The sequence below is a fragment of the Melanotaenia boesemani genome, chromosome 2 (genome assembly GCF_017639745.1).
Source record: "Melanotaenia boesemani isolate fMelBoe1 chromosome 2, fMelBoe1.pri, whole genome shotgun sequence".
In the NCBI taxonomy this organism is placed as follows: Eukaryota; Metazoa; Chordata; class Actinopteri; order Atheriniformes; family Melanotaeniidae; genus Melanotaenia; species Melanotaenia boesemani.
Window position 1 is genome coordinate 27,289,963 of NC_055683.1, and position 19,266 is coordinate 27,309,228.

General features: G+C 38.6%; 1 protein-coding gene across 1 annotated transcript; it reads right to left on the reverse strand.

The window, feature by feature from the left end:
- Positions 1–281: 281 nt before the first annotated feature.
- On the reverse strand, positions 282–12,106 carry hs3st3b1a (heparan sulfate (glucosamine) 3-O-sulfotransferase 3B1a). Its single transcript, XM_042005892.1, has 2 exons — positions 11,293–12,106; positions 282–2,347 (listed from the first exon to the last, which is right to left on the reverse strand). The coding sequence occupies exons 1-2, from the start codon at positions 11,784–11,786 to the stop codon at positions 1,729–1,731; spliced, it is 1,113 nt and encodes a 370-aa protein (XP_041861826.1). The 5' UTR covers positions 11,787–12,106; the 3' UTR covers positions 282–1,728.
- Between the last annotated feature and the right edge of the window lie 7,160 nt (positions 12,107–19,266).

The following is a 19,266-nucleotide window of genomic DNA, read 5'->3' on the forward strand; positions in this document are numbered from 1 at the left end:
TAAAGCATCACCTTTGGCACTGCTGCTTGATGGATAAGACAGGTTGAGTTGCTTATGGAAAGTTCACAGAGAACACACAGAGCCGCCATCAAGTGTGATTGATCATATTAAAGATTTTAAATATGTGTGGGGGTAAAAGTAAATATGTGCAACAGAATACCCTTCTGAAACAGAGCTAGCTTAATGATTATTAGTGTTTCGGGACAGAGCTGCCTTACAGGGACATAAAGGAGTGCCTTTATGTGTTTTTCATACAACATCACTTCTCTCCAAATGAGAAATTTGACACTTAAATATGTGTTTATTGAGGTCATGGCAACAACACCCTTGCAGTGGTGGCAGTGGGAGGCTGAGACAGCTAAATGTAGTTAATAGAGCTGTGCTAATTAGCACAATAATGTTCAAAATGGTAAATGGCTTCAGCTTCTATCCACAGGGATCCAGAGATACATACAGGTAATACAGTGCAAGCAAAGCCAATTCAGCAATTACGGCTTATTTGTACCATTAAAAAAAATAAAAAAGCAGAGTACATGATTTGATTTAGGTAGAAACAAATTTATTTTTTTACTTTATAAAAAAAACACATGACTTTACCATTTAATCTAAATTTCACTCAAAACTGCTTCATTTCTATGTTTGTATTGTAAATTAGTGCAGATAGCAAAAAAGTGCTTCCACAACAATGTTTTTGCAGCGCTGAACGATGCTGAAAATAATGGCAAATTTCTCTTTGTTAAGGCTGAATAAAACTCAACCATAAAATGAAATTTTAAATGAGGAATTTTTGAAAGTTGATTTGAAGTCTCTTCAGCTATAAATGGAAGTAAAACCAAACAAGATGATGCTTTTCAGTGATGTGTCATGTGAACAGATTAAATTAACACAGCATATCACTGATAGTACAAAAAGCTGCAGAGTGATCAATGCAAGTAATTTCAGTACTGATCAATATATGTGACTGACTTATATGAGTTTCAGTAAATCATATAATGTTTAGGCATTATGAAGCCTGAGCAGCAGCTCTAAGGGGAATTAATAATAACATCCCAAACAACATGGTGGCCAGACTCCGTCCTGAAATAAACATTAAAAAAATTGGCAAAACCTGCAGGTGGAATTATATTTTTGTTTCAGCTTGAATTTGGCTTAAGGATCAACCATGAACTTACTGCCAATGATGGATCAATGTTTTATTGAGATACTGGAGAGTGCAAGGCGATGCCATCACTCAGGTCTAATTGACATGATGAGGAGCTATTACTGTATTGATCCACCTGGCAAGTTGTACAGGATCAGCTGAGGCCTGCATCGACCTGACTAAGTGGGTGCACGGTCCTCTGAGGGTCAGGCAAATGTTAAGGGGATATTACCAGTTTATGGTGGAGCCGGATGTCAATCAGGTTGAGGTGAAACAACAGCCAAAAAAAGAAAGATTTCGGCTCAAAAAAAAAAGATACTTACCCTGGTCATAATGCCTGTAGAAAAAGGCTGTGCTTGTAAACAAATCAGTATGAATGACATGAGAACCAGAACCACAAATAAACCTGCTCAGGCAGTTTAATGAGTTAATATCGTATCAATAAATTAGCATAAAATAGACTTCTGAGCTCTTTACACGGCACCAAATACTGTACAGACACTGTAAAAGAAGATATCTTGAATGATACCATAAAAAAAGAAACAACTCAGACAAGAGATCAGCATGAGTCTGTCATCTTTTTTCTCTTAATCCCAGCCAAAGTCATGACCAGTCATCTTGTAAAATTTGCTATTAAAGGGTTTATAAAAGTCTCTCAGTCTCTGCACCACCTCTGGGTCAATGTTAGGATGTGTCCTGCCTTTGGTTTTACCCAAGCAATGTGGCTTACTGTTCCCTTCTGGTCTCTTAAGGCAGGGGAACCCTTTTGCTGGGTTAAAGTGGAAATACTTCTCAGTGATCACCCTCCTGAGTCCAAGGAAATCCTGAACCTGAGCAATCTCACCTGCAGGGTCTGTAATGAGACGCTCTCCACTAACAAACAACAGCTGCTCCATGGGGAAGAACTGGAGCCAGCGCTCAAGGTGTTTGGCGTACATGCCGATCTGAACGGCACTCCATGTGGTGTCAATCAGACCTGCTGACATGTTCTTAAAAGTCAGACTCTCGAAAGAGGGGATGTCTGGCTTCTTGGAGCGGGTTTGAGTATAGTCTGAGATGGCTCGTGTGACAGGGTCCCGAACAACTACAATTAGCTTGATGTCTCTGGACATTGTGTAGATCCGAGCAGGGACCTCCTTTGTGACATAGTAGCTGGGTGTCTTCTCCATGGTCAGCTGGCCCTCTGATGACTTGGGCATCAATTTCCTGTGAGTTAAAAAAAAAAATCAATTAACATTTGCTGTCCTGATGACAAATTCCTTCAATATTAACTTTGCACAAACACATTTTTTTAAGAGCCAACGCCTTGCAAAAGTTAAATAAAGCAAGATGAGATTTACACTGACAGAGTCACTTCATGGAAGGTTCAAAGATACTGCCAGAAATGAGGTGGTCAATCATCATCAAGAAGATAGTTGTAGACATCATGAGCTGCATTAACCAAGTCTGGAAATGTACCTAAGATGACAGGAGATGCTAGGTGTTGCAGGAGTCCTGTCAATCATCACTGATGCACATGAAAACGACACAAAGTCCATGTGATCCACCTCCAGGAAGACATTCATCTCTTGCTGCTAATCTATCTCGAGACTTATCACAGCGAAATATTTCCCACATTCACCAGCTCGTATAAATGGTGATTAAGCTCATAATAGGCAGCATGCTTATTCATCTCTCCTCATTTTTGTCTGCAATGTTACATAAAATGGGAATATTTGGTGAAGCTTTGCATTCCTTTGGATAGATTGTAAGAAAAGATTGTAAAAATTTAACCCACAACTTCATATTCTTTTTTAATCTGAATAGCTCTGAGTGATCATAATATAGCCTGTTAACTATAACCCTCACTGGATAATGGCTAAAGTGTGCCAAAGGGGATTACGTCTAAGCCAAACAAGCTTGAGCATTAGTCTGGTTGATTGCCTTGCTATTGAACTGGGTGTCTGGTTCTGCAGAGAAAGGAAAGGAGGACAAAACAACTGAGACAGTGTTAAGTTTTTAAACCAAGAAAAAAAAGCTGCAGAGGATATGTACACAATAACATGCACTCCAGAAGAACTGGGTTAAAGTACAGAAAACATTTTATGCTGAGACAGGATCACAAGGAAGTTCATTAAGTTTTTCATCTACAATTTTATCCAAACTATCAATACTGGACTAAGAGTCTGCAAGAGTTGACTCAAAAGTAATGCAAGATTTAAGGATCTTTAACCTTTTTCTTTGTTTTGGTTTCAGTCCTACAAATTGCTTGTGTTATTTACAGTAAAGATCCAGTTAAATATGAACATCAGCTCTTTATTACCTGCAAACACTTCTGAGATCAAATTAATACATTTGACACATTACTGAATTTATTTACTAAGTGCATAACATTTCTGCTTCATTACCTCTGGCAAGGCAGAGGTTGTGTTTTCAGTGGCGCTGGCTCTGTCTGTCTGTCAGCAACATAATTTAAAAAGTTATGGACAGATTTTAATTACGTTTTTTAGGAAATGTCAGTCAGTGGAAAAAGAAACAAGTGATTAGATTTTGGTGGGGATCTGTATCATTGTCTGGATCCAGGAACTATTAAAGGACTCTTTACTATGATGAGATAGTGATAGTTTTGCCATTACAGCTTCTACATCAACAGATAATGCCCATAATAGATGACATCATGGTAGATGTTAAATATACTAACAGATTGCCACCATTAGAGAGAATGCTAATTTCTTCAAAAACTTCAATACCATTTGCCATTTGCTTCATCTTAGTCTCTAAAGGTATGTATCCATCTAAATAAGATGTGGTATTAGCTTGAAGTATACATAAGCGTGTTGGCATGAGGTTGATAGCTGGGTGGGCTGTTGTTCCTTTTAGGGTTTTTCTTAGGTGAGTGACCCTGTGGCTTGTCAGAAGTCTGTGCTCTCTGATTGCTTCTAGTTAGAGTATTTCATGCTGATTTGATGAATGTGAGAAAATTATCACAATCAAGGGCAGTGTGTGGATGTCTTTTGATAAATAATACAAGCTGAAGTGTTATGTGTTGTGTTAGCATGCACAAGCCACCTACATACTTCATGTCGGTTTACAGCTGTCACAATGCAAATCCTCAATTATAACAGCACTTGGCAATAGTCTAAAGTTTTTTACTGTGAGTGGTTGATCTAAATCAAACAACAGGAAAGCAGAGGAGCCATGTCATTAACATGATTACCATAATTCCCAACCATCTGTTAGTATGCGCATTCAGTTTCAATCCCTCTCCAAGCCCAGCAGCTTTTAACTTCAAAATTTATGTGGCAGAAACAAGCAGAAAATTGTCTGCAAGATTTTGCTTTGCAAAGCAGCGGCGAAAAAGAAAAGCTGAGTAATTGTGTTTGCCTTTAACCTTCTTCATTCGTGCCACACAAAGATATTTTATTTCTCAATCCGAACCATGGTTTTACACATTTATATCGCCAGGTAAGTCAAGGCAAGTTTATTTGTACACCAAATTTCATGCACAAGACAACTCAAAGGGTTTTACATGAAATTTTTAAAGCATTACACCAAAAGGCAAAGGAAACATTAATAGACATACAAAGAGACAAATTAAATAAATACAAGACAAGAGTTGTCCATTTCTGCAAATAAAAAAATGAATTCAGTCTAATCCTCCAGTGCTATTCTCATCCTGACAACCTTGGCAACCATCATATGTTGTGGAAACCACTAACCTAATCAAGGTAATAGGAATGGGAAACAAACACAACTCTATTAGAACCCCTGCAATTATCCTTCTGCATCTCTTGGATACGCACAGCACTGCAGGCCTTTCTTGAGGCCTCAAGGCACACAAAAACCTTTGACCAATCAAACTAACCACTTAGTCAGTGATGAATACAATATACAGCAGGAGTATAAATGCATTATTCATCCTTGCAGAGACAAAACAGGACAACATTTCTGACTGTGCAAGGAGTGACAAAGATGCCTGAGGCTGGTAGATGCAGCAAGCTTCCACAATTTGTTCTGATTAATAAACAATGTCGCCTACAACCAAAAGGTCTCATGAACCAATCGGCCATGCTAAAGCATTGCTGTTCAGCTTTGAGACCATGGAAATGTGAGTTTCCCCAAATTGGGCCACAAAATTTAAACTTTTGCCCCTTTATGAAGTTTGCATGTTTTGGAGTTTATTTTTTGTAGGTAAAACCACTCCTTCACTCTGAAAACTTGTAGCATTCATGCTATTAAATATAGATCTATATGTTGTTGACTCTTGACATAAACCCAGGGAAGAACTACAAAGAATGGAAGATAACAGCAGGAGGCAGAGAGACGAAGGAGTAAAAGGACTATATGGAATCAGGTGCACAGTTGGAGGATGGGAACTGTGCCCCCTATTCCCTCCTCCACCTCCCACCCTGACACTGAGGCCTAAGTTGTCAGCTCAGCTTCTATTTCAGATGCTGTGTCTACATTTTCCTGCCTCCTACAGCACAGATGTAAACCACAAGTGTTATGTTGTGTAATGCATCAGTGTTTTGTCTGCCAGGCATTCAGGTGTGTCCATTAAAGTGGCTGCTGGAGAGACCGAATGTGAAACGTGCCTTGTTTACATTCACTGTTATCAGGAAGTAGGTTCAAAGGTAGGAATTTACAACATTGGTGTGAGCCGCTTTGTGCTTATAGCTGCTGAATGATGCCCTCACCAAGGGGTTCACTAAAGTGAGGAAGTTGTACAATGCAGAAAAGTCCTGCAAGATTTTTTGTATCCTGCAGAATTCTGCTTGACTGACTCTAATTGGCATCTATATTTCAGCTTTTTAGACCCTAGTGACAAGGGGCAGCTCCAAAAAAAGCTTCAGCATTATCTAATTTCATGATGTGTTCTTATCTTACCCTGCAGCTCTGAGAGGGGTTGAGCTACTGTGGGAATCATCCCTGTTCTCAAAGGCAGGATGAGAGGTGGTGGTATGCATCCACTTGGACTAATCAGACCATCTTACTGTGAGAGAAGTTCCAGACAGAAATCAAAGAAGACAGCATCTCTAGGGAAGGTGTTCTCTGGGCTTTACAGCCAATCTTATCAGGTAGTGAAAGTCATCATCATCATTACACTTTACAGAAATTACCTTCTTATATGAGCTTGAACAGTATTCTGTCTCAATAGCGTTCCTGAACTTCAATGATAGTGCAGAGAGCGGCTTTTTTCCCTCATCCTCCATTATTACAGGCAGTGTGCAGAACTGAAAACCACCTGGTTGCCTGGTGGAAACATGCCCAACGAGGAGGTGGGGAAGAGGGTTGAAAGGTGTGTGAGCCAATCTGCGACATAACTGTCAGTCTTGTGTTTAACACATAACACTGACAGTTGTTTTAATGTGTGTGTTGGAGCTGAAAAAAACTTCAGCTTCAAATATGTCTGATCCACTTAGAATGCCATATTTTTACACCTCACTTCTTTAACTGCAATGAAAAAACTCTCTTTAACAGTCATTTAATAGCGCATCAGCTATTAAATTAGGAACCATAACTGATTTAATGAGCTATTTGCTGTTTCACTGTACCGGCTGTGTGTATGTAGACCTGCATGGCCTAATCTTTGAGACATGCTTTTTTGTAGGGAGGGGAAAAGAGGAGACACATCAGAAGAGAGGGTGAGAATAGCTGTTGAACCATTTGGATTTTGTTCATTGCGTTTTCTCAGAGGAATTAGATTTGAGCTAGTAAATATACTGTGTAAACATAGCAAAGCTAGTTTACCAACCAAAAACTGTTGCACTTATCGATGCAGTGATATGAAATGTAAACAGAAGATCCTAGCAGGACCTATCAGAGTTACTTCTTTAGAAAAACTAACAGGGACAAAACAGCCACAGAGCAACTATTACACTTGTAATACTGATTGTTTGAGCGAGCAAAGGCAGCAACACTAACTCATATCAAGCTTCACCACAATTTCTTCTAAGAAAATTGTGGAGGCACAAAAATGCCTTCAGAGCAAAAACTGCCCACAGAAACAAGAAAGAATCTTCTGTAGTGGGTTAATAAATGACTTTATACATAAAAACAACATATGGCAGAGATAATACATAAAAGGCTGATATCTTAATATATTAGTGAAGAGCAAAAATTCTGTTGTAGCACGCCCACTGACAAATTTGTTTCAGGAAAAAGATTTTCTGCCTGGAGCACAAAATGAAAAGCTAAACTGGTCACCGTTACCTGGAGGTGTCACAATAAGCTATACTTGATTGGTACCTAGAAAGGTTTCTGTTAAACTCATTTAATTTAATTAAAATATTTTCTTCTTTATATTAAGGCATTGTATATCTTTTAAAAAATAATCTAGTTATTGTGTTATAGTTTCCATTTAATGATATGAGAATTCCATTTGTTCAATGCACTGCACATTTCTGACCCATGTTAGAGGTTTGCAACCATAAAGTAATTCCCCACAGGTCCATGCAGGTCTGAAAGGATCAGCGAAAGCAAACAACACTTCAAAGTAACAAAGCAAAGATAAGTGAGGCAGATTGCATCTTCCTCAAGATGCTTTGACTTTTTGTCAGATAGTCTGTAGTAGAGAGAGAGAGAGAGAGAGAAAGAAACCGAAACAGGAAACAACAAATTCTCTCTGAAGATACTACAAAAGAGATTTGAGTCAACAACTCAAGGGGATATAGTGGAGAGAGCCTGTTTTGTTTTAGTGTCTCCAAAGTGCTGTAACAAGTGCTGCGGTTTCACAAATTGCTTGAAGATAAAGCCCAGCAGATTGCTGCAGCAAATTTAAGCTCCTGACTGTGAAATGGTGAGAAGAGTGCAGATTATTAGTATTGGCAATCTAGTGGACTAATTTTAAGAAACTGAATCCCTCTAATTACTAAATCTGAAAGAATATTTTTTCTCTTTTTTTTATCAAGTTTTTGAAGTGCAAGGTGTCGTAATTTGCCAGGGAAAAAAGAAAAGTTGTGTGAATGGCCTCTTTGAAGCATTGCATAATAAACGCACTTTCCCCTCTTCTTTTCCTGACAGCATGCTGCTGACACATTAGTTTAGGATGGGAGATCCCTTCATCAAGAGCTCTTTCAGGTCCTTTGCATCTTTGTTGCTAAATGTGTTGAGTAAGCAAAACGCTGGACTCAAACCAACCTGCTCTTGGGAAACATAACTTTTCAGAGTTCTCTCTAAAAGTCAACTTTGGGGCTAAAAAGCTTAAGCGTAGAGTTTGAGTCTTTTCTGCAGGTTCCAGTTGCTGCTTTTTCTGATGAACTCCAGCTGGGCTTCGTCAAAGGGCACTTTCACCCCTCTGAGCACATTTGCATACAAAGTGAAGGCAGAGAAAACATGTTTCACACTAATTGTCTGTTCTTTTATTGTCAGGGTTAATGCGGTCCTCAGGGGTCCTCCAGCTTCTTCTTTCACTGAGCTCCATAGCGCAACAGTAAGAAAAGGCTCACTTTAAATTTACTGCCCTCTATCTGCCACTGGCCTGCAGTAAGCTCCCCTGGGGCTCTGAGGAGGATTAAACCGTCTTCTTTGACATCCTCTGTGGGTTTGTAAGAAAGCTCTTCATTGTTCTATATGTGGAACCTCAAGAGGAAAAACATGATTACAGCAATTAAGTCACATCTACTGTATAGAACCCAGAGGACCTTGATCTGAGTCTGCATCCAGTAAATGAGTGGTTCATCTGCCTAAAAAAGACACATAAGAGTAAGTTAGAGTCTTGCTGTAGCAGAGGAAAGGAGGGGCCAGGCAGGAAGACGTTCCCACGGCTTTTAGGAGTTGCCTGCATGTGCTTTGTGTGAGTAAGCGTGCACTGTTGTCTGTCTGCTTCGCTTTTTTCTTCCAAGGGGTGAAAACATGCTACAATGTGGTTGGCGCCCTGCTGTGAGAGGGCCTCTCCTCTATGTGGGACTCCAGAAAGATGGACACAGCAATCGCAGCAGATAAATAACGGTGGCACAACTCAATACCACCACGGGAGCTGATAAGCCCACCCAGCGGATTGCTCCTCTCCCTAAGCCACTGGTCTGGGGGGCGATGAAGTGAAACATATGGGCCAACAAATCAGTGGACACCTTCCCCTGGTTTCATGGTTTCAAAGGGACATAAGACTGCTTAATGAAATGTTTGGGTGATGTTCTCCACCTTTTTGTCAGTAAAGCAGTTCCAGAGTACTGCTAAATAACCGTTAAGGGCTAGCTTGACGTCATTGGTTCAGCTGCATCAAGCCAAAAAGAACTTCATTATACAAAATATCGCTTAAAGTGTCCCTTTAACTTACATGACAAAGTCTTTCAATCTTTATTGAAAGCAACTTTTAATTTTTGGACATAATTCAGCATGTTGCCTGTTTCAAATAGCATTAAAACAAGGCATTATAGTTAAAGAGTCTGTGCATTCAGTGATTATAAGTTATTTTGGATGTTCAGTCAGTAGAAATGGATAAAAGACCCTCTCCTCAGACTGATCATCCAAAAATGTCTTAAACCTGTCCGGAAATTCTTAAAGGAGCTTAAGAAAGAGGTCCTTTGAACAATGCTTGACTTCCCCTTTTGTAGCGTCATGGAGCCAGCTTTGAAACAGTGTCTCCTTTAACATTGCCTGGTAATCCCTCAGCTCAGCCAAACGGACACCTGAAGCAGCAGTGTCTCTTATTATCTCCTATTAACAATGTGGTTGCTCTGATGTAAGGCACTCAGTTCTAAACAACTTCCGGGAACATTTTGGGTACATAAAATATCAGCAGTTTCCAGGAATATATTGCATTTGCTATTTATTTTCGCTGAGAGTGGCAAGTATTGTGATGGTGCAGCTGAGTCAATAGTAAAGCTCTTGCGTACTGAAACTGCGGCACAAGGACAACCGTTGCCATGACAGGGAATTAAAATGTTGTATTGCACAATGCTGAATGTGTAAGCAACCACAGATCCCAGGCGTCTGTTTTTGACATATCTATTTAGGATGAAGATCTAAATAAATTACAGCAGCTGACCTAAAACCCTGAAACTTCTTGAATCTTAAACCCTCCCTCCAGGCTGCTCAGTACAGTATTATGTAATATGCTCATTTCCAACCATAATGCAGGTTATCTGTGTTTGAACTGCAAGCATGTCAAATCTAACTGATGCTTTTGCTTAATATTTCTTTTTGTCTCCATAGTGCTCCCTAACCTTGTCAAAGAGCCACAGGGACTGGGTCCAAGGACAAAGGTAGGAACATTCCTGGAACTCTCAGGAAGGTCGTGCAAACAAGCACAAAATCAACTGCCCTTTGTAAATAAGCATGACTTATAAGAGTTTCCTAAAATGTCAGTATAAGCTGGAAAATTAAATTGAAAGTTAGTGCCACAATTCATATTTTGATTCCTCCTCCAGCTTTTTAAAATTTCATCATCGACATCTTTAAATGCCCTGCTTTTATATTTGGTACACCAACAGTTCATCTACAGAGTTTTGTTTCAAGTTTCAAGACTGACTTTCAGTTTGAGTTATTTTAATAAAGAAGCTCCTACACGGGGGATACTTTGTTAATGAAAAATGGATGTAACATATTCTTCATTCATTACCTGTCAGTAAAGTAACCCCAGGTCTGAAAGATAAATAATTAAAGTAGTGTTCAAAAATTTAATTAATACATATGGTAACATCTTTGGATTTTTTATAAAACCATCTTCCATGACAAGCTACTTTTCTTCTTATAAGAATCATAATCCTTGCACATGACACTGAAATATCTTATCATCTTGGCATAACACATTTTTTCTATCAACTAAACTGGGTGGCATTGCAAGATGGTGTTCTGTGTATTAATTAGAAGTAAGGTTAAGGCTTTTAGAAGGAGGAGAATCTTCATTTAAGATACTAATTAAGGTTTAAATGTTACAGCTGGAATAGTCGCGACCAACTTTTGTTCTTATTGGACTGTGATAAAATATTATGATAGGATACAAAAGGAGTTAAATGGCTCAAAAGTTGCATGAATAGACAAGGCGTGGGTAAATATATCAAGACGTTTGCAAAGTCTGTCACAGCTATGAAATGATGATGCGTGATGCTTGACGCATTGATGGACGGTTGGAATATTACGCATGCTTTGTTTTTTTCTTTGTATTTTTCTTTCGTTTTCTGGTTGACTTCGTTTTCTCTTATTCTAACATAAGTGCGTCTGCAATGTACCTGTACCACTCTAGTCCCTTCTCATAGTTGCGGTCGAAGAAATGCGGCTCTGCTCCCACGGCTCGGATGTCTGGATGCAGGCGCAGAAACTCTAGCAGCGCCCGGGTACCTCCTTTCTTCACGCCGATGATGATCGCCTGGGGCAGCTTTTTACTTTCCGTCTCATTGAGGAAACTTGACATGGCATTATCATCCAGCGCCTTCGCCTCGCCTCTAATTTCTTCCCACTCGTCTCCTCTGCTGTCCAAATCATTTTCGTTATTCAGTAGGTCCCTGGACGCCCCCAACGACGATGCTTGATTGTCAACTTCAGCTTCGTTTTCGTGTCTGTTCAGCGGGCCGTACCTTAGGTTTGGCATAGTTGAGCAGTACCCAACACAACAATATATCATATACACCCAAAGGGACAGCATTATGCAGAATACAAAGAGTTTGTTCCTCACGTGGGATGATAGCACAACATGTAAACTGGGTAATATCGGACTATATTCCATAGGAACTCCGTGAAAAAGTTATATTCCAGTTACAAGGCATTTTGATAAAGCTGCCTCACTGCTCTTCCATGTCTCAAATTCCAGACAATCTGTGTGCAATTTCACATAACACACATTTTAGCCAGCGTGGAAAGTTAGATTAAACCAGCACACGGTTTGCTGTGTTCACCTCCTGCTTGAAATCAGCTTAAATGATCAAATTCTTCTCTTCAATGGAAACAAAAGAACGAAGAAAAATAAAAAGTAATGAAGATGTCACCAGCTGACCGGCAGCCTGCGCTCTGGCACCCCAGTTTGTCTCCCATTACTGGCTCTGAGCGTGTGAGCGCTCATCCTGAGACGCACCAAGATATCTCCACCAGGCAGCTGCGTCAAATGTGAGATAATCTGAAAAGATCACTTCCTCTATGACCCCTCAAAGTAAAGCGTTTGTTGCTTTGTCAAGCGGTGAATGAGAGTTAAAGCGACACATTTAAACACTTTCCAAGCGAAACATATTTATTTGGAATATTTGTCGGGCACTGGTATTTTCAAATATAGGCTACTTGTGTAACAACTTATGTCTAATCAGCTTATTTATAAGAAATATTAACTAAATTTCACATAGTATGTGCTAATATATATATATGTGCAACAGTGGCATATATCTTGTGTACCCCTTCAAACAAAAGGAAGGGGCATCCGGTTCTGCGCAACATAAAACTATTGACTATATTTTCTTTGAAAGTTGGAAGCTACTTCCGGTCTTTTTCTGCTCAACCTTATCTGCTTTGACACAGCCTCTCAGTCGGGAATCAAGACCGGAATTCAGTTTATCAGCTCAAACAGTGGCATTAGAAACTAAAAAACTACTTTCATCCATTCATTTATTCATTCATTCATTATAAATATTTGAAAGAAATTAAAATAAACTAGAATCAATCTTTTTTTACTATAAATTTTGCTCATTAACTGTTGAAGTGAACTTTTTTTTTTTACATTATAAGATCATCCTTGTAATATTTCACATACATTAGAAAATGCCAAACAATTATCTAAATATTTTCACCTTTTCACTTGACAGACAAACCATTTAAGCTGTATTTACACAAAGTAATACCAATAATAACACAAATTATGCCTGGCTCAAATCAACAGTTCTGATCAGTTACTGTGATGTATACATAATTAGAAACTGTATAGATTATTCAAAACTGCATCAGCATACACATTTCTGACAATAAGATTTAATGGAGTCTTATAACCTGACATAACCTTATAACTGTCACGAGTCAACAGTCAAATACTGAAAATAAGTGCCACAAATCAGCTCTTTGTTAACAACCTCACACTGTTACTGTTATTAGATGGCTGGTTGAGTGGGTCAGAGTTAATTGGCCTTGTAATAATCCCTAATTGCCCTTGTAATATCCAGAAATGTGAACATACAGTTCAACATGTAAACAAATGTTATCAGTTGGTTTTGAGGTCTTATAAAAGTTAATCAGTCACCCTTGAAAAGCTTGTAGATGAAGTCACTGCAAGCATCAGTGATACTGAAGATGTTATTATGAATTTTCAAATACCATCAAAAGTTGTAGTTTGTGTGTCTGTATTAACACCTCCTGTTGGTGCTGGGTCAAAGGTCTCCAGTCTTGTTGCACCCCTGAGCTAGCAGAGGATTAGCAGGATTACCCCAGAGCTGCTATGTCACTCAGAGTTTCACCAGGCACAACCCTGCCCCCTTCATCTAAGCCCCTTATCTCATCTCTGTCAGACACTCCTATATATGATATAGCATGTGTGTGGTGGGCAAGTGTGTATTTTTCTAATCCTAGTGGTTGCATTTCCACAGTGCATGAACACAAGATAACCCTTTAATGAAAATGTGCATCAAAGGTTTTGGTTAGAGCTACAACACCATGCTTTTTCTACTTTGTATACAGATCATGTTTGTCTTTGCAGTATGTGCTTGTAACTGATTCAAAGTTAAATAGTTGAGTCCAAGTGTTGAAGTAAAAACATAATAATTTAGTCCAAAAACTTCCTTTATTTTCATTGTGAGAATTAAAGAAAGCATGAAAAGGGTTGATTTTCTCTAATTATCACTTATAAAGCACACAATATCGTGAAAATAACCTCAAACATAAATCTAAAATGATTATTAGATTTGTGTTCTGAAAGTTTTACCATGTATATTTGTAACTTGATAGTTCTTCTATGATAAATTATCAGTCACAGAGTTCTTCTAACTCAGTGAGTTTGGGTAAAGTGTAAACCTACGGAAACAGAGACGATCAGAGTGATACAGTAACAGAAAAAAACAAGTGCTGATGAAAAGGTTTGTAATTCAGCACTTACTTCATGTCAAAAACACTTCAGTTCACACAGACACTCTATGCCAATTAAAATCCAACAGAAATGATTTAGCAAGATTTCAACAGTTTAACTATGTAATATTTCTGCTCAAATAACAAAGACATTAATCCCATTCTCTGACTAATTAGCACTTATTTGAATTTGAGACTGGACTTTGAGAGTGGTTGTCAAGTAATGTGTCAAAGCATCAACCGTGGTGACTTTTCATACACTTAAAAACACTGAGACAATTTTAGACACACCACTTTTAAATTAAATATGTTCATAAATTAGTATTAGTTTAATCTTTTTGGCACACAGTATTGCACTGAAGGAAGAATAAGGGAATTATAGGTATTTTTGATCATTTGAGAAATTATATTTGCATTTCTCTTTGAGTGACACACAACTCTAAAACAGGTCATTTAGTCCATGTGTTGTGTTTGTCCAACACTTTGTTCTTCAGGAACCGGGATGACAGATTTTAAAGCAGAGCATAGTTTGTGATAAATGAAACGTAAGAGTTAGAACAAATAGTTAGACACGTGAGTAAGAATACACATGCACTTACAAACACACACATGCACAAAGGGCCATAAGTATAAGTAGGATCTTTTTTCAAGTTTCATGAAGGTATGTCTGTGCTAATTTGTTCCATCTGTTACAATATATGGAGACAAAACCTCATACACATTCACACATGCAAACACACACGCTTGCATGCATGTACTCTGTGTCATCTCACAAAGGCTACGCAGAAGCAAACTGGATACATTAAAGAGAGTGCTTAACTTCTTCTGCACATCCGTAGTGTAATTATACAAACCATGTTAACACACTCTGCAGCCTAAACAGATGACATAAACAGCACCCAGCTCATACATGAAAGCCAGACAGACAAATAAAGCCCTGCAGCAGGACACACTGATACTCTAGTAATGGATGCCAGTGTGTATTGTCTAATGCAATGTGTAGTAACAGTATAAACAAGAGCAACCTGATCTAACCTTGTGTATATAAGTTGCCAGTCTGCCATTAAATTTCCTACTTAAACGTAAAACATTTAAAAGTTGAATAGTTTAACTTCATGTGCAGATTACAAAAGGCTATTGTTGCCAGGATGAAACAGCCTGAAGCCGTGTGTTTCTGACTTAAAAACATATGATCTTCCACACCAGCTGTCTGCTCTAGGGTTCTTCTTACAACCCACTCTTGCTTCTCACTTTATCCCATCAGCATACTGTCAAAATCCAGTTTTTTAGTATTCTTGCAGTTGTGTGAATGAATAGGATAGCAGGTGGAAATGAAAGCCATCTGTGCTCCTGTGTGTTGTACTGTACATGCTGCGTGCAGATTTTGAGCCTGTGCTTGCTGCTAATATGAGCATAGAGTTAAACATACAAATAAGCATAAACACACATAACGTCACTATTAGAGCAACCTCCAGATGTCAGAGATCTGAGCCAATTAGAGGGTAAAGCGGACTGATGGATGATCTCATCCTCCGTTCTGTCCCAGAAAGAATAAACAAAGGCAAACAACAGCAGGAACGGCCGAGGCCTTAATACGTGCAAAGCCTTCAGTCTAATGACAGGGTTATTGGGTGAGCTGAGAGACAGATCAAGCCTGCTCTCACTCCATTAGTCCTCCTTCAAGGTCTTCATCTCCAGCTAAGGCTATTTAAGATGTCTGTAAATTCTCTGGAGCCCTGCTAGAGACCATCTTATCTTCTCTTAAGGAGTAGACATCGCTTGAGCTGATTTCCTTACTTGATCCTGTGGAAAAAGTCTTATCCCTCAGTCATATCCCCTTGGACAGGGAAGAAGCCATTTGGCAGGTTGGAAAGCTCAAACTGGCTTAGATTTTCTGGTTGTGCTAAGTCTTGCACAAGCTAAAAATCCCTTTAGGGCTGTTGGCTCTTTTTGACGTTCATAGTTTCATACATAAGAGAAGAAGGATGACTGACTATCCTGATATGGTCATATAGTTCACTCTGAAGCCTTTTCCTACACAAATGAAAGTATATATAGAGTGAATCTGCATTACCAGACTCTAAAACAGTGGCACTGCCTATTTGTTTTGTTCTTTTTTTTTACTCTTCTGTAAAAGCAAAGTTTTTGTTCTTTCTTTCTGGTCTTCAAAAAAAGCTTGTACAAACAACAACATTTTATTAGTTTTAAAGTTCTCAGAGAATGCTTTACGAGAAGGTTTAAGGTTTGAACATTAGAGGTGCTTTCTAGTACTTGAAGCACATTTACATATTAGCAGGATAGACAATATAACAAAATATATATAACATTTCAAAGTTTAGCCAGAGGAAAATACAGATGTAAAAGTTAAGTAATCAACAGACTGTGTTAGAATACCATCATCTCTCTGAATTTCAAGGAGCTTTCAATGGCTGTTTTTAAATGGCGTTTTTTTCTTTTCTCATATTTACAAAAGCTATCATCTGACTTGCAGTCCTATTAGAACAGAAAAGGTTGGAGAATGTTATGCAGAGAGGCATTTATGATGAGGCCTTTTGAAAGCAAAGCAGATCAGATGCTAGACACTTGTGAGACATTTACATAATAATACAAATACGTTATCTTTTCAGGGATTGAAGACTGTTCCTTTAATCTGCATTAAAAAAAAGTTTTGGGACATGCATGTATTAAAAGATGACACTTGAACATATTAAACATTTACCTTTTAAATCTCGTTTCATATTTTGCTGAGAAGCACAAATCCAGACTTAATTATTTGATCTTTATTCACAGCCAATATTATTTTTTAAAGACAAAAAAGCTGTATGTTGGCAGTAGTCTGAGATCACAAAAAAGTGGGGCTGTGGCCAAGAAAAATCTTTGGGTGGAGGTCTCTCTAAGACGCATTATGCTCCACATTTCCACTTCTCCTTGTTTTAGTTCCAACATTCCTGACAAGCTTCATCTCTCACTCCTTTCATCTCCCTCATCTCTCCAGATTAGAAGTACACATGGATCCCACTTTTCTACTCAGATGTGTTGAGCAAATCTAGACGATCTATGGACATCACTGCATCTAAATTCCTTTTACATATCTCAAGGTGTTCAGCAACATTTGCTCTCCAACTCTTTTGTTCACCATAGCCTTCATTAGGAAGGCAAGGTAAGTTTTTTTTTAAAGTAAATTTCATGAACAAGACAATTCCAAGTGCTTTACATAAAACATTAAAAGCATTACAGCAAAATATTAAAGGTGCATTGGGGGCCTCAGCACCTGTAAGACTGAAGTAGGGTCTCTGATCTGGGATGAGGCCACAAGGATGTGTGGTCCCAAGGCCCCAAAGCTCCCCTATCACCAAAGCCAGAGTATGATGAGGTCAGTCAGGGAAGGGCAGAAGGAATGAGCCCACAATTTCCAGTTGTACCCATTTAACTGTCTCCTGTCAGTTGGATTTTGAACACAATTTATATCTACAAAACTAATACATCAATATTGTCAGTATTTATCAATTACTAACTCAAGTATAAATCAGAAATACAACAAACACACATGCAACTGGTCTCTGAATTACATCCTTCAAAACCTTGGAGTTGAGAGACAAATTTAGAGTAACGTTGAACTCCCTTTGAGTCACAACATAGCTGTCTGACTATGTCCTCTGTATTAAGTTGTGCAGCTGAACTGAAGTAAAGTTGGTTTGTGGGCAAGAAGTTGATCCCAGAGGAGGAAACAAGACAAACACAATAAGAGGTTGTCTGTAAAATTACAGACTGGAGGCAGCACTTAATGGAGTTCATCTCAGGGTTGAGAGGAATAAAGTCAGCCCATCACTTAAGCTTTTACACTGAGGGTGATGTGTCCTTCATTCCTGCACAGCAGTATCAACAGGAAAAGAAGCTGATCATTACATTAAGTTCAACCTTTGTAAAAACAAATTCGAAGAAGACAAACTTAACTTCATTAGACTACTTCTCCACAATAATATTTATTTTAACATCAGTAAGCGGCATTAACAAAAGGGGCATGAACTGTTTGATGGCAACACAAATACAGTATTGAGAAGCATGAACTCTCTGTGTAGAGTTAAACATGTTCATTAGACTTGAATAAACACAGTACTGCATTTTTCATCCACGTTCCACAGTCCATTAAAAATTCAGTATTCGCACTATGTCATTAAAGGAAGGCAAAAACCATAAACCATCATTGTTATAAATACAAATTTACACAACACATGTCATTAGTGCAAATTTCAAGCCCTTTGAACGTGTGATTTATGGACCTGTCAGCGTTCAGTTTTGGCAAAGACAGTTTTCAGTATTCAGAGATTAAGGCTGAAACAAATGCAATTAGAACCAGTACTTTACTGTAATTCAGCATTAACCCCCCCAACAGCAATACAGTATCTGTGTGCTTCATGTTAATTTTCCTTTTCCCATGGTTTATGAGCACGGTGTATGTAACATCTTGACTGTAAATCTCTCCATCACAAGTGGCTGCCAGCCCAGGGAAGAGCTGGCTGGTCCTTTGCATCATAAATCCTGAACCATCTGAGGTCAATCTGTCTTTCAGATCCACAAAATGCCAAGGCTGCCTCAAGGCCTTGGTTTCCAAATGTTGGTCTCATATCAAATGTCCTGTGTGTGGGGGTGTGCATATGTGAGTGATTTGCTTGAATACAATTCTGTGGGAGGGATTTTTTTTTTCCCACCAACACCTGCAACAAAATTAAAATTTTGGAATTGAAAGCTGCAACCTATCTCCAAAGGAGGCTAATATATTCCTTAACCTCTGAAAGAAAATGTTCACTCATGCTGATCCCATTTTCAGTAGAACTGTTGATTTTAACCTCATAACAAGCAGAGACCTACAAGTGGGTTGCTCAGTGCAAACACCTATAGACTACAGCCCATGCAGATCTTGCTCAAACCCTCAAAGCAAATTATTTTTACATTTCCAAAGATGTGCTTTATGCCATGCCAAGACTGTAAAATGTATCAAGAAAAGAAAAAAAAATGCATAAGACATCTAGGATTATTTCCATTTGATGACATGTCCATAAAAGCTGAGTCTTAGAACTAAATCCAAAGAGACGGTATGTGCATTCCTGACAGAGAAAGTGAGACTCAAGTTAAAAAATGTAAATCAGTGGAAACAGATGGTGCTCCCTAAA

Coding starts and splice junctions, on each gene's coding strand:
- hs3st3b1a (XM_042005892.1), bottom strand. CDS start 11,786: ATGGAATATAGTCCGATATTACCCAGTTTACATGTTGTGCTATCATCC. Junction 2,348..11,292: donor AAGGGACTAGAGTGGTACAG/GTACATTGCAGA, acceptor TTTAACTCACAG/GAAATTGATGCCCAAGTCAT.